The sequence below is a fragment of the Fukomys damarensis genome, unplaced genomic scaffold, assembly GCF_012274545.1.
Source record: "Fukomys damarensis isolate Sample0158 unplaced genomic scaffold, DMR_v1.0_HiC HiC_scaffold_9, whole genome shotgun sequence".
In the NCBI taxonomy this organism is placed as follows: Eukaryota; Metazoa; Chordata; class Mammalia; order Rodentia; family Bathyergidae; genus Fukomys; species Fukomys damarensis.
The window spans coordinates 15683183-15697986 of NW_022900921.1; the positions used below are offsets into that span (position 1 = coordinate 15683183).

At 38.3% G+C, this 14804-nt stretch overlaps 1 protein-coding gene and 1 long non-coding RNA gene across 8 annotated transcripts in view; one reads left to right on the forward strand and one right to left on the reverse strand.

Moving 5' to 3' along the window:
• LOC104860902 overlaps window positions 1-9246 on the reverse strand; it is a 41167-nt gene extending 31921 nt beyond the window's left edge. For 6 of the 7 annotated variants that reach the window (XR_004516402.1, XR_004516405.1, XR_004516403.1 and 3 more), the window contains exons 1-2: window positions 9128-9246; window positions 8206-8333 (exon numbers count right to left, since the gene is read on the reverse strand). This is a non-coding gene — a long non-coding RNA (uncharacterized LOC104860902). Of the gene's footprint in view, window positions 1-6; window positions 329-665; window positions 731-8205; window positions 8334-9127 lie in introns of those variants that run through there. The other variant, XR_779847.2, reaches the window with a different exon arrangement.
• A 184-nt stretch (window positions 9247-9430) lies between these two features.
• Window positions 9431-14409, forward strand: Ccng1 (cyclin G1). Its single transcript, XM_010622239.3, has 6 exons — window positions 9431-9677; window positions 10699-10959; window positions 12550-12803; window positions 13175-13253; window positions 13341-13439; window positions 13959-14409. The coding sequence occupies exons 2-6, from the start codon at window positions 10699-10701 to the stop codon at window positions 14148-14150; spliced, it is 885 nt and encodes a 294-aa protein (XP_010620541.1). The 5' UTR covers window positions 9431-9677; the 3' UTR covers window positions 14151-14409.
• The last annotated feature ends 395 nt before the right edge of the window (window positions 14410-14804 follow it).

The window sequence follows — 14804 nt, forward strand, 5'->3', positions numbered from 1 at the left end:
GGGTTAATTTTTCTGTCTTCTCGAGCTGAGACATCAATCTTGTCCTAGAACATACAAGCTGCTTGTTCTCAGGCCACTGAACTCTCCCCTCACAACAGGTTTCCCCCACCCCTCAGTCCTTCTGAAACACACTGGAATAGACTTCTAGCTCTCCTGCTTCTCTAGCCTGCACAGGATAGATGTTGCGACTTCTTGGGCTGTGTGATCACACAAATGCATTGCAGTGATTTCTTCGAGAAACTCTAATGAAAAGGAAGAGAAGACAGCCATCTAGGGAACAACAAGAAGGATGGTGTCTCCAAACTGGTGCTGGAGAAAAGCAGATATCCTGAGAGGGGAGTGAAAGGTAAAGTTAGATTCAGGAGGATAAATAAAAAGAAAATTCAGCATATTTAGAGCATTTAGGATTTCAGGGGGAACCCGGGCCTCTCCCGATCACCATATCCCACCCTCCATGGCAGAACTGGCATACAAGCCATCCTGGGCGTGGGTCGGACTGAGGAAGGGAACCAACCCTTCAGTAACAGCCTGGCTTATTAAACAGACTCCAAGTCGCTCTGTTCTCCCCATTTGGCACAATGAGGTGAGATATAACCACCTCGGGGATATAGAGAAGCCAAAAGCAGCACAGGACAGAACACATTTCCATCCACCCATGTACCCACCTCCTGTGAACTGTAAAGAACAGTGCTCCAGCAACTGCGACCAAGAGGACATACCTGCATCTTACCTAAAAAATAACAGCATTTCATCACCAGCAACCAGCAGGATACAGCCATGTCTTTAAAACAAAACAAAACAAACAAACAAACAAAACAACCCAGCTCTCCAGCAGCAGCAGGCAGCTTTCCTCCCCTGCAGCACGTAAACAATAATGCTCCAGCAGGATGCATATGAGTCTTACATAAAATAGTGGTCTAGCTCAGGTGGACAGCAGGACTGCAAGAAGAGAGAAGTCTCACCTGACACAGGAAATCTTCCCTCATACAAAGGGCGTGTAGTATGTGGAATGTTCAGCACCCTACCCTAACTGCCGGGATCCTCTGGCATCTCCTACCTGGGGACTGCAGAGGACAGGGAAAACCAGATCTGTGCCCGATATCTGAAACAAGAGTCCAGTGGGGAAGATTTGTGAGACAAGAGTCACCTGGAGCTAATGAGATAATTGACAATGTGAAATAGGAAGAAAAGGGCTAAAGGTGTACGGAAAATGGGAAGGGTAGGGGAAAGGGAATAAGGCAAAATAAAAAAATATGAAAAAATGGAAATAACGGGTTTGTAAATGGGGAGGGGAGGAGGGGGCGAAGGGAGAGCAGGGATAAGAGGAAAAAATAAGAACCAAGACCTGTCATGTAAAGGTACAAGATCCCAATAATGAATGTAACTGTACTGTATCCCTAAAATGTACCATAAACTAAAAAAAATTAAAAAAAAAAAAAGTAAACTGGAGCCCGGACAGACAGCAACTCAGCAGAGCCACAGCAGAGAGGGTGGGCTCCTATATTCCTCTGAAAACTAGACAGGCATTAGATGGTCCGCTGACAACGGCGACTCTCAGCCAGGCGTCGGAAACCAGATTCTGTGTGGGGCTTAAAACAATAGGCATCTGCAGGCAGACTGAGGATGAACGGCGCCTGGGAGGGTAGTTTTGGCGGTATATGAATCGGGAAAGCCTGCGGAGGAAGACACAGAAATGTTCAAGACTTTGGCCCCTGTCCAGTCACATGAGGCAATCGGATCCACAGAGGCCCGCACCGGGTCATGTCGGAGGTTCGGGAAGAGCAGCAGTCCTCAGATCAAGGCAGGCAACTGTATGGCCCACAGAGGGAACCTGCCTGATGGATCAAACTCACCATGCAGAGTGGGTTGTGCAGAAACTCGGAGTGAATGATATAACCACTGTGTTAAGCTTTTCATTTTTATTTCTATTTTTATTTGGGTTGTTGTAGATATTGTATTCTTATATCCTTGTTGGATTCAGGGAATCTTGGCTGTTTTTCTCTCTTTATTCTCTTTTAATTTTTTTTAATTTAGGTTGGTGCTTCTTTATTGGTATTTTGTGGTTATTACATTTTAATTTATAAGGTTTTGCCTTTGACCTGCTCCTGATTTTAGTATTTCTTCTCTCCCAATTTTTAACTCTTCTCTCCCTATTCTTTGTTCTCCTCTTTTCTTCATTATCTTGCCTCCCTTCCTTCCACCTCCTCCTTCCCACATACCCAGTGGCATAAATACACCAGGGGCCTGCATGACTGCATTAGAACAAGAATTATCCAGGGATATACATTAAACAGTCCCATTCAGAGGCATGTCGGGGTAATCCCTAACAACACTGGGCTTCGAGTATCCAAAGCATACCATGTCTAACGACATACGCTCTTTCCCTTCTCCTATCCCCTTTCTTCCCACGCCACCTATCCCAGAGGAACTGCAGACAGCAGTATAATATAGTCCGTAAGAGGTTTTGATAATAGGGTCAAATTACCAAAATAAGTTTTGTTTGTTTGTTCACTTTTTCAGTACAGGGGAATAAACTCAGGAGCTTGTGCTTGCTAGCAGGCGTGGTGCCACTGACTAAATCCCCCTTCCCAAAATAAGTTTTAGTGTTTATGATTGAGGTTTGCTTGGATGTACGGCTGATATTATAATAAGCAGAAATTCAATCCTTAAAACACAGTAACAGAGTCCATCCCAAACAAATGGAAAGCAAAAAACAAAACAAAAAAAAGGGGGGGAGGCGGGGATTTAACTCCGGTTCTGCTGCCTGCCTGGCAAGCGCAAGGTCCCAAGTTCAATCCCCAGTACCAAAAAAATCAAACAAATGGAATGGCTTGAAGTTGTAAACAATACCTCCATACAACAAAGTCAAGAACACACCAATGGAAAACAAAAAAGATCCTAAAATCAGCAACAAACTTTGACCTCAACACTTGAGAAAAAAGGTGGGGGGCAGGCAAGCAAGAAAGAAAATGACTCCAAGGACTCAACTCTCTCAGCAAAGCCAAGGACCACCTATGGAGAGGAAAGCAAACACCAGACAGCAGAAAAGTGTGAAATGATTAAAGAGGAAAGAGAGAAGGTGAGCTAAAAGAAGGCATAACAAATTGATAGTGAAACTACTAGTCAAATTAAGGATTGTTGTCATGGTTCAAAACATGAATGACAAATTTTTCAAAGAAACAGTCCATGAAAAGGTGCCAACTACAAGTCCCAGAGATAAAGAATTCCAGTTATTTTTTAAAAAGCAAAAATGACCAATATGAAGACAGGATGGAAATACATGATGATTTACTCAAAGAAATCTTTAAAAAAAGATAAGAGAGCAAGAAAAATTCATCCAACAGCTACTAGATAATGCTAAGATTAAACTAAGATCAATTAGCAAGATTAAAAGCATGCACGATTTAAACTCAAAGCAGAGTTTTAAAATATAAATGAAATAACTTTTTCCCTTGAATGTGACTATCTTATTTTAAAACTTATTAATTAAGCTTAGAGTATAACAGATATTTGTGGAAGATGACTTTAAAATTATTTTAGGTACCAAACAGATTTTTTTCTAAATAGGAAAACTTTTTCATCAAAACTACTATTTATTTCATTTTACATTTTCAAGCAGGTCGTGTGACATGCTGATGACTGAGGTCTCTTGAAATTGAAGAAAAGGAAATTTTTCTATCTCAGGAGCAATGCCCTTATGGATATAAATATCAGTTTACTGGAATACGTATGGAATGTGTGATTCTGGTTGACTAAAGATTAACTAGAAAACATTCAGTAGTAACTACTACAGAAAGGAACTTCTACCCACAAAATTACAGTATGCCAGAGATAAATTAATGCAGGATTTGGAGGTTTGAGGCATTACATATGTCTTCTGTGTCACAATGAACAGTTGAAACTGAATACAGCTATAAAAGATACAATAAACAGGACTCATTACTGACACTGGAAAATCACCTGGAACTTTAAAGAATAAATATATTATCCTTTTGTAAAAATGAATCAAAGCAAAAAAGTGTTTAAGTAAGAGGGGAGGATTCAACATTGTGTAAGTTAGGTTTACAGAATGTCAAATAACTACTATGATAAAACAAGCTCTTGTGACACAACAGTCAAAAATCTCAGAAGTCCAGCACACACAAAAAAAAGAAGACTAAAAGCTGTCAAAGTGAGTAGTTTGAGGTAAAACGCTTCAAACCCTTAAAGAAAACAGTTCCTCCCCAGAATAATATATCCTGCAAAACTGTCTTTCAGAATTGATACACAATAAGGAAATCCCACAACAAAGAACATCTTAACAGATATATTAACAACACACCAGTATTACAAAAAATACTCAAGAATAGCAGAGAAATAAAGCAAATGAAGCCAGGTAGGTGAATAGTTTAACAAAAGGAAAAATACAGGAGTCAACAAAGGAAAGATAAAGCAATGACAGAAATAAGATAATACCTTTTAGTAAAAACTCTTCAATTAACAGATATAAATGGGTAGACTGGATTAAAAAAAAAAACAGAACTGAATGATGGTCTGTTACATTCAGGAGTCTTATCTAATAAAAAAATCCTAGATTAAAAACCAAAAAATGAAAAACTACATCCATGTAGTAGGACACTGAAAGCAAGCAGAGCTAGCATTTTATTCTGAGACAAAGTAAACTTCAAGCAAAAACTTATCAAAAGGGGCAAAGAAGGTCACACTACACATTAGTCAAAGGAAGAAACTAACAGGAAGAGATAAGAATTATAAATACATATGAACCAAATATCAGCACATCTAAATCCATAAACACTACTGGATATAAAAGATCAACATGAACATGAACATAATCATAATGTGTGAAAGGAATAACTCATTTTCACAGTAGATTAAACATAAAAATTAACAAAGAATTACCAGAGATGAACCACACCTTTAAACAATGGACTTAATAAATATCTACAGGATTTTCTACTCTACTAAAAGAGAATACACATTCTTCTCACAACACACATGGAACCAATTTAAACATATACAAAAAAATCAAGATCATCCTATGGATAACAGCAGATCATAGCACACAAACTAGAAGTCAATCAAAAGAAATTTTACAAACCCTTGGACAAAGAACTATACTCTTGAAAACTCAGTGGATCAAAGTAGAAATTAAGTAACAAATTAGACAATTTCTAGAATCAAATGATAAGGCCACTAAACCCCACTAAAATGTGTGCAACACAATGAAAGAAAGAAGATTATTTCTGTGAATGCTTACATTAGAAAAAAAGAAAGCTCAAGTAACTTAACAATACACCTCAAGAAACTATAAGAATAAGAACTTCTAAACATAGTAGAAGAGAGGAAATCATAAAGACCAGACTAGAAGTTTATGTAATTCAAAGTTTTAAAAAATACAAAGAATCAGTGAATTGAAGAGTTGGTTCTTTGAAAGCATAAATAAAATAGGCAAACCCCTAGCCTAACTTACCAACAGAAGGAAAGAGAAAAATTCATATTAATGGATTTGAAATGAAAAAGCTGAGATGCAATTAGATATAAAAAAGGCAAAATCACAGCAGACACCAGTATAATCCAAAGATCATTAATGAGTACTATAAAAATTGTACTCCAACAAATTGGAGAAATGAAAAGATTCCTTGACATATCTGAATTGCCAAAACTTAACCAAGAAGACATAAAATCTCTGAAAATCCAATAACTAGCAATAAAATTGAGGCAACAATTTAAAAAAAACAAAGCAAAACTACCAACTAAGAAATCCCGGAGGGGATTCACTGTTGAATTCTACAAGATCTTCAGGAAGGATATAATGCCAACAATTCTCAACTCCCTAATGAAACTGACAGGGGGAAAAGTACACCCAAAACTTACTCCTGGAAGCTAGCATTACCCTGATTCCAAAACCTACCAAGAATCCAATTAAAAAAGAACACTATAGATCAATCCCTTTAATGAACATAAATATAAAAGTTCTCAAGAGGATATATAATGAAACAAGTGACCAAAAAGATCATACATCATGGCCAAGCAGGTTGCAATGATGGTTCAACATAACACAAATCAATAAATGTAATAAATATACCAGAAAAGACAAAGATCACACGATCACATCAATAGATCCACAAAAGGCTTTTGATAAAATCCAACATTCACTCATGATGAAAAAAAAAAGTGAAGCAAATAAGTACAGAAGAACCATATTTTACTCTGATAGAAGATACTTATAACAGGGCTGGGGATTTAGCTCAGTGGTGCCGCACCTGCCTCACAAGCACAAGATCCTGAGTTTGATCCCCTGTACCAAAACAAAAAACAAACAAACAAGATATTTGTGACAAACCAACAACCAACATCATTTTAGATGGGGAAAAGCTGCAAGCTTTCCTTTTAAAATTAGGAACATTCATCAGTTGATGAACACTAAGGTGAAATCCATTTTTTGGTTATTGTGAATAATGCTGTAGTAAACAAAAGAATGTAATGTCTCTTTGCTGTGCCGATTTCATTTTCTTTGACTATATACCCAGTTGTGGGGTTGCTGGGTAATATGGCAGTTCTATTTTTAATTTTTAAAAGAAACTCCATAATATTTACTATAATGACATGCTAATTTACATTGTAAAAAATTGTGTAAGTGTTCCCTTTTCACGTGAAAATACTCTAAATCCAGAAGAATCCTTTGAATAATTTGAAACTGGGAGTTTTGCATATAAAATAGCTATGGGGTACATGAAGATTTATAAAACAGTTAGGGATACTTCTTAAGGTCTAGTGAGATAATTTTAAGAACTTCTATCCTCTGTGTTATTTGCTTCTATTGTAGACTGTGATTTTGACTAGAAGCTTCTATTACAGCACAGCTTACCAGAGTGTAAATTCCCTAACGTCAATTTAATTGACTAATGTCATATGAGGCCCCAGATTGCTCCAGTAGTTGAATACTTCTTTTTTTCTGCTGGCTCTTTCCTGCCATTAAACAGACAGAAGTCTACTTCATCTTTGTAAAGCAGAATGTCTCTTTTATTACCATGTCTGCCCTCTGGCTATTACCTCTACCTCTTTCAGTCAAGGTCCTTAAAAATGTGATTCATATATTTACTGGTTCATTTTTTCTCTATCTTGTTTGTACTTCACTTCATCCTCTCAGCAGCATCAGATACTGTGTTCACTCCTTCCTGAAATACTTTTATCAAGTCACTCACTTGTTTTGGGAATAGTGGCTATCTTTTATTATACTTTCCACTATTTAATCTGCCTCAATTCCTCGAAGAGTACAATTTTTACTTCCTATTTTTGAGAAAACATAATGGAAATGCAGTGTGAATAAGGAACTTGTCAAAAGTCACATAGTTAATTTCTGGAAATGAAAATAAGATTATTGTATTCCATAGTCTATATACTTATGATGGTTTAAATACGAAGTATCCACCAAAGACTCCTCTATTGAGGAACAGATGTTCAAAAGGAGATGTGATTGGATCAGGAGGCTGTAACTTCACCCAGTAATTAATCCCTCAGGGAGATCATTAGCTCAATGGGCTCCTGGGAGGTGGAGCCTCCTTGGAAGAAGCAGTCACTGGGGATCCACCTCAGAAGGGTATGCAGTATCTTGAGGGTATGCTGTATTTTGGTCAGCCCCTTCGTCTCTCTGGCTTTTTTGCCCTTTCTCTGCTTCCTGGCTGCCAGAGCTGAGCAGCTTGCCTTCACCACAGCCTCCTGCCATGACACTTCTTCCTCTCTAAGGCCTAGAAGCTGACCAGGAGCCCAAATAAACATTTCCTCCTCTAAGTGATTTTCTCAAATATTTGGTTACAGCAGAAAAAGCTGAGTAACACACTGTTTATGTTACCCAAAAGAGTACCTATTCAAAAGGTCAGGAGCCAGTTTGTTTTGTCCTCCACTGATATATAACTTAATATTAACTTGTACGTGTTCTTAACTACCAGCAAGATTGAGGGTTCCTAAGCCATTTCTTAAAATCATCTACATATATGCTTAATTTTAGGAATTAGGAATAAAGGGAATAAAAAGCCAAAAGGAAAAATAGGTACATGTGTAAACTCACATAATGGCACTAAACATTTTTAATTAAAATTAGTAGTAAGTGCTCTCAATTGTCAATTTACGTTCATTAGGTAAGTTTACTTTCAGGTGTGACCGAAGGCCCTTTTCCCCATTACAGCCCTGTTTTCTAAAACTCACCATATTAGGTGACTGAGGTATTAATCTTTTTCCCGTCGTGTTCCCTTTCCAGTTCTCTCCACTCAGCAGTCCCCATTCCAGGGCGTGGTTCTGTGGTACTGACTCTGGGAAGTACACGGCAGGACAAACTGCAGAAGTGACAGCAAAGTCTTTCAGATTTTCTCTTTTTCAGAAAACCCCTCAAAAGGAAAAGGCCACGTGAACAGCTACTCTGCAAGAGCTGACTGTGCACCCCACCTTACACCCCTTTACTAAACAGACCCTTCTCACGTGTAACAGTCTAGAGTCATAAAGGGAAGGCGAGCTCAGCAGTTCAGGCAATTTATTTTTCCACCCGAAGAGGAAGAGGCTGACATTAAATTCCTTAGAGCAAATGCTCCAAGCGTTTGGAATCTCAGAAGCTCAGCAGAGTTATGTATCTACTCTAAACAGTCTGCTCTTAACAGTCTGCCATACAACTTTGGTGTGAAATCATTAACAATACTACACCAGGGCTGGGGATTTAACTCAGCAGCACAGCGCCTGACTGGCAACCACAAGGTGCTGAGTTCGAATCCCAGGACTAAAACAAACAAAAACGACACTGATTCTTAAATTTAGATTTCTTTTAAAAAATGAATTCACTACATTGGTAAAGGGTCAAGAAATTACACAGGCCAACTCCATTACAGTATTTAATAAAATAACAAACAAGACAAAGATTAATTGATCTCCAAACCTTGCAAAGAGAACCCTCTGGAATTTAATAAAGCACACCATAGAGAAGCTACCACCTGATTTTGAAAAAATCAAACCTTGGCTTTTTTTAAAACTCGTCACTGTATTTTTAACAAAAAGTAAGAAAGAAAGAGCGAGCCAGAACTCCCAGGAACCAGTAAACTGCACAGAACAAAAACTCCCAGTACGTTCTGGAACGACATACCGGCCTTCTCTGGATGGTGTCAGATTGACCTGCCCCAGGCAAATGTTGGCCAGAGGTTTTTGGGTCCGGCCCCCATCTGGAATGAACGCACTTTGGGAAATCCTCCAATAAGAGGCCTTTAGAGGTAAGGGCGTGTTCTCAAGGGGGCGGAGAATTGGGCTCCGAAAAAAAAAAATGGGAAGTGTACGCTGATTGGCTGAGCATCTTGCCTCTACGACTCAGCCTTCTTTGGACTGTGGAGGCCATCAGTCAAAAAGACTACACCAATCAGGGGCGAAAATGCTATTCGCGGGAAAGCCCCGCCCCCAATATACCTTATTACTTCGGAGACCAGGCGCAGCCACTTCGCCGCGGTCAGACAGGGAGGAGGGTGGCGTAGTCTACGGCGCTGCGGAGACCCTCACCCGGCACAATTCTCCCTCCCCGGGCCTCTCCCCTTCTGCCCCCGAGTGTCCTCGCCTCCTAGGCCTCCCGTATCCGATACCTTGGGGCGAGGTGAGAGCAGGCCCGGGGAGGGTGGTCACGCAGAGGAGCCGCGGTCTCTACCAAGGTGAGCTGGGATTCGGGGTCGAGCCTGGTGCGGGTGGGGAGCAGGGTTGGAGTAGGTCTGGCCCGCGCCTTTTTCCTGTTCGTGTGGAGCACAAGCCCGGGCAAGTCGGAGCCTGGAGGGGCGGAGCCGCTACGTCCTCAGGAGGTGTCTTCGCGTCCCTCCAGCCCCGTGCTAGTAGCGAGCTGACACACTGAAGTTCGTGGTTCCTCGCCTGTCCAACCCTAGGATCCCCTGCCTTCCTGTGTTTAAATTGATGTAAGGAGGGACCGTCTGCGAATGCAGGACTTAGCTTGTGCCTGTGTTTTGCGTGCTTACATTAATGGAATTTTCAGATTTCTTACGCAGCAGACCAGGTTATATCGCCCCGCGACGTGTTCCCCATCCCGTTAATTGTCCTTCACTAACACTGATAAAACTTAACTGTTGGGTGCTAAGTACTGTGCTAGACTCAAGTGAATCCTCTTGTGTAATCTTTACAGCCGTTGGAAAAAACGGATACTGTATGGTTACCCTCATTTTACAGATGGAGAAGCTCATTATTACTGTCCATTAAGCACCTACCTATATGCTCAGCTATGTGGTTTCATTTAATCTATACAAGGCTCAAGATAGGTAATAAGCCTCTTTCCCACTTTACAGATGAAGAGTTAACTTGAGCGGTTCTCTTTATTAATACATGACAATACATACTACCATCTGACTTCAGTTTTGTTACCCTGTCTTACAGTGTGTATTAGTTTTCATTTGACAATGAATAACTTGAAGTATTTCTTGAAGTTTTGTAGTTTTTTTTTTAAAGTATAGTTCTGTCCTGAAAGAACTCACAATTTAAGATGTGACCAAATTGTAGAAGAGAAAAAAGTAACAGCAGTTTACACTAAATTAGATTCAGTGTCCCCACTGAGGGAGAAAAGACATGTATTTTAAAAAGTGCTTTATGATAAAGTACAAAATCTAGAAGGCTAAAGAGAGTGGGAAGGGCTACTCTTAACACTCCATTCTGGATTTGTTCTATATATAGATGATAGAAGTCCTGACAACTGACTCCCAGAAACTGCTACACCAGCTGAATACCCTGTTGGAACAGGAGGCTAGATGTCAGCCAAAGGTCTGCGGCTTGAGACTAATTGAATCTGCACATGATAATGGCCTTAGAATGACTGCAAGACTGAGGGACTTTGAAGTGAAAGATCTTCTTAGTCTAACCCAATTCTTTGGCTTTGATACGGAAACATTTTCTCTAGCTGTGAATATACTGGACAGATTCCTGTCAAAAATGAAGGTATTTTTTTAACTTACAGTACCGAATATCCTAATTTTTTTCAGTGTATTTTAGAGATAGAATTGCTGGTTTTTGCCTGATATTCATAAGCTTAACCTTTTGCATTTTCAGTGAGTAATCAAAACACTGTGGTAATTCTGTATACTGTAATATTAATATGCTTATTGTAATGAAGAGTAATGCATCTTTTATTATTTTCTGAGATGGAATATAGTCTAATATCAAATAGTTATTTGCAGAATCTTACAGTAGGAAAATTGGCTGTCTTTAAAAACTTTTTCTTGGTAGCTTGGACATTTCCATTTATTTATAGTTTTCAGATTTAAAGAAGTTTGTTAGAGGTAGAATTCTAGATTGTAGTTAGGAATTAGGATATTAATCACTATCCACTATAAAGTTCTAATTGTTTCCAGCCTCAGTGTACTTGCAATAGAGGAGCTTTCCTGTTACTTTCCTATACTGAATAAATAAGACATCTGATAGCTTTTAAAGCTTAAGTGTTAAAAAATACATCTGCCTTCCGTGTCTACCCAAGAGCACTGCAAAATAATGAGATGCTACAATTAGAGTAAAACTCACATTGTAGTCCTTAGTATACAGAATGAACTCATTATTTGTACTGTTTTGTTTTTTTGAGACAGGGTCTCACTATGTAGTTGAGACTGACCTGGAACTCACTATGTAGCCCAGGCTGGTCTCAAACTCACTGTGATCCTCCTGTCTCAGCCTCTCGAGAGCTGGGATTACAGGTGTGCACCACCACGCCTGGCAAACTCAGTATTTGTAAAATTGAATGGTTCAAAAAATTAACAGATGAAAGAACTGACATTTACTATGTGTTGGTACTACCTGGGAATCAATAAATGTTGCACAAATGAATGATACACAGATGTCCTTCGAGTATAACAGTGTTATGTGAGAATGAGGTGATTACAAAGATAACTACATAGAATGCAAGTCATAAGAACAATATTTACATTATGCCTTTATAGAGGCAGAGTGTACAGCGGGAGGTCACAAGGGAGGGAAAGAACACAGATATCTGTGTAACCTTCAAGTTTCATTTGAGTTGGAACATAAAGACTGGAGAGAATTGAGAATGTGCTTTCCACTCTAGACATTTGGAAAATAAGGGAGAAATTGGTAGAGGCCAGAACTTCAGGGGCAGAGTGAAGAGTAAGTGTTAACATTATTTTAAAACTATTTTATAGGTGTTACTATAAAGAAAACAGCCTGGAAAAACACAATATCTGGGAAAGATGATTTGTGAATAACATATAATGTGTTTGGGTCTTTATGTTAAGGAACTGACCAGGTAACTTATTTGGCTGAATTAGAACAAAGTGTTTGCTTATAGTTCTATTCTGATTAAAACTCAGTAAGAAATTTTTATGCTGAAACCAAATGGTTCCAAGTGGGGTGTGCAGTGACAGGCTACATTTGTTTAGGAATGGGTAAATGTTGTTAAATCCATCACAGCTAAGAAATATCTCAGATAACATTTTCATAATGGTAGGTTTTACTTCTAGATTATCCTTTAATGGAAATAAAATAGAGATATAGTCTTTCTATTTTCAATTTTGTTTTTAGGTACAGCCGAAGCACCTTGGGTGTGTTGGACTGAGCTGCTTTTATTTGGCTGTAAAATCAATAGAAGACGAAAGAAATGTCCCATTGGCAACTGATTTGATCCGAATAAGTCAGTATCGGTTCACGGTTTCAGACTTGATGCGAATGGAAAAGATTGTATTGGAGAAGGTGTGTTGGAAAGTCAAAGCTACCACTGCCTTTCAATTTCTACAAATCTATTATTCACTCATTCAAGAGAACTTGCCATTTGAAAGGTATGTGACCTTTGTTTTGAATATAGTAAGTTTGAAAATCAGAATGGTACTGCCAGGGTGTTTGCTAAAATCCATATTCTTTTAGAATTCTGTAAAAACCCATGTTTGCTGGCTTCAAGAAGTTATTATCTCTGATGGGAGGGAACTTAATTCAAATAATTTTCTTTTTATAATAAATGTGCATAAGCTTTAATTTAAAAACTGATTTCAGGGCCAGGAATTCAGCTCAGTGTTTCAGCTGCCTGCCTTGCAAGCACAAGGACCTGAGTTCGATCCCCGGTCCCAAAAAAATAAAAACTGACTTCAGTATTTTTTAAATGTCTCCAATTAGATGTAATCTACATAAAATCAATCCCATTTTATTTTTAAAGGAAAAATAGCCTAAATTTTGAAAGACTAGAAGCTCAGCTTAAGGCATGTCACTGCAGGATCATGTTTTCTAAAGCAAAGGTAAGTATTTTATAAAGATTACAGCTTTTTATATAGATCTATTTTTATATTTATATTTGACATTTATGTTATATTTATCTCCTCTAGCCTTCTGTGTTGGCTTTATCTATCATTGCACTGGAGATTCAAGCACAGAAGTGTGTAGAATTAGCAGAAAGAGTAGATTGTCTTCAGAAATATTCCAAGGTATGTCAGGTTCCGTATAAGTCCTCCTATTCACAGCTGCAAAAAGAAACTTAACCACTTTCACTGTCTCCTGAAGTAAAATGAGTTGTCATGAGTCTGTATGAAATTTAAGTAGCTTGTCTCAATTTTTTTTTTTTTTTTTTTTTTTTTTTTTTGTGTAAAAAAATGATGCCCAGGATTTAGCTCAGTGGTGCCACCACATCCCTCCCAAGCACAAGGTCCCCAGTTCGAACCCTGATACCAAAAAAAAAAAGAAAGAAAGATGTATTATGTACATGTACCAACTCCTTGCACTGAATTATGTACTGCAAACGTACCAATAGAAATCTTAGAATTATTAAAAATTGTTAAGAAAGAAAAACATATTAGGGCTGGGGATTTAGCTCAGGGGCACAGGTATACTGGATCCCCAGCACCAAAAAAAAAAGAAAAGCGTGTTAACAGGATTGTATTTATTATTATAATTAAATACAGTAGAACTTTTAATTGATTTAATAATATTTATGAATTTATGTACAGATAAATGGCAGAGATCTGACCTTCTGGCAAGAGCTTGTATCCAAGTGTTTAACTGAATATTCATCAAACAAGTGTTCCAAACCGAACGTTCAGAAGTTGAAGTGGATTGTTTCTGGGCGTACTGCACGGCAACTGAAGCATAGTTACTATAGAATAACTCACCTTCCAACAATTCCTGAAACGGTTTCTTAATTGGTAAATTTGTTTGTTATTCCCTGTGTAGAGAAAATTGTATAATTGTCTTGTACAACGGAAGCATTGAAATTGTATCTTCAAAATAAACCAAATGGACTTGGAATAGCAAAAGGGAAAAACTCGTATCACCAATCTAGTCAACTAACATTTGAAAGTATTCACTGTATATAAGGTAGAAGACCCTAAGGGCTGGGCATGGTGGCACATGGCTGTAATCCTAGCACTTGGGAGGCTGAGGCAGAAGGATCACCATGAGTTGCGGCCAGCCTAAATTACATAGCAAGACCCTGTTTCAAAAAACAAAACAAAACAAAAAAAACCTTAGGAGTTTCCAATGTCTTATAGGTTAACCATTTCACTAAATTAGCAGCATAGAAAACAACATCCTCTTTAATAACCCGAATTTGTAAGGTAGTGCTAAAGTAATGGCTTTTTTAATTGCACATTTTGCTAAATGTAGCCCTAAGCTCTAGATCATTTAAAGTTATAATAGGACCAAAAGTTTGATCTATATGTGAACTAATTTGAGACTGTTAGCTTATAAGCAGAATCATTATATACTTCCAAGTTATACCTAAAGAAAGCAGATGATCGCCTTTTCGGTTATGAAAATTGCCAGTTTGTCTCCACATACTGCTACTGCACTTGGAA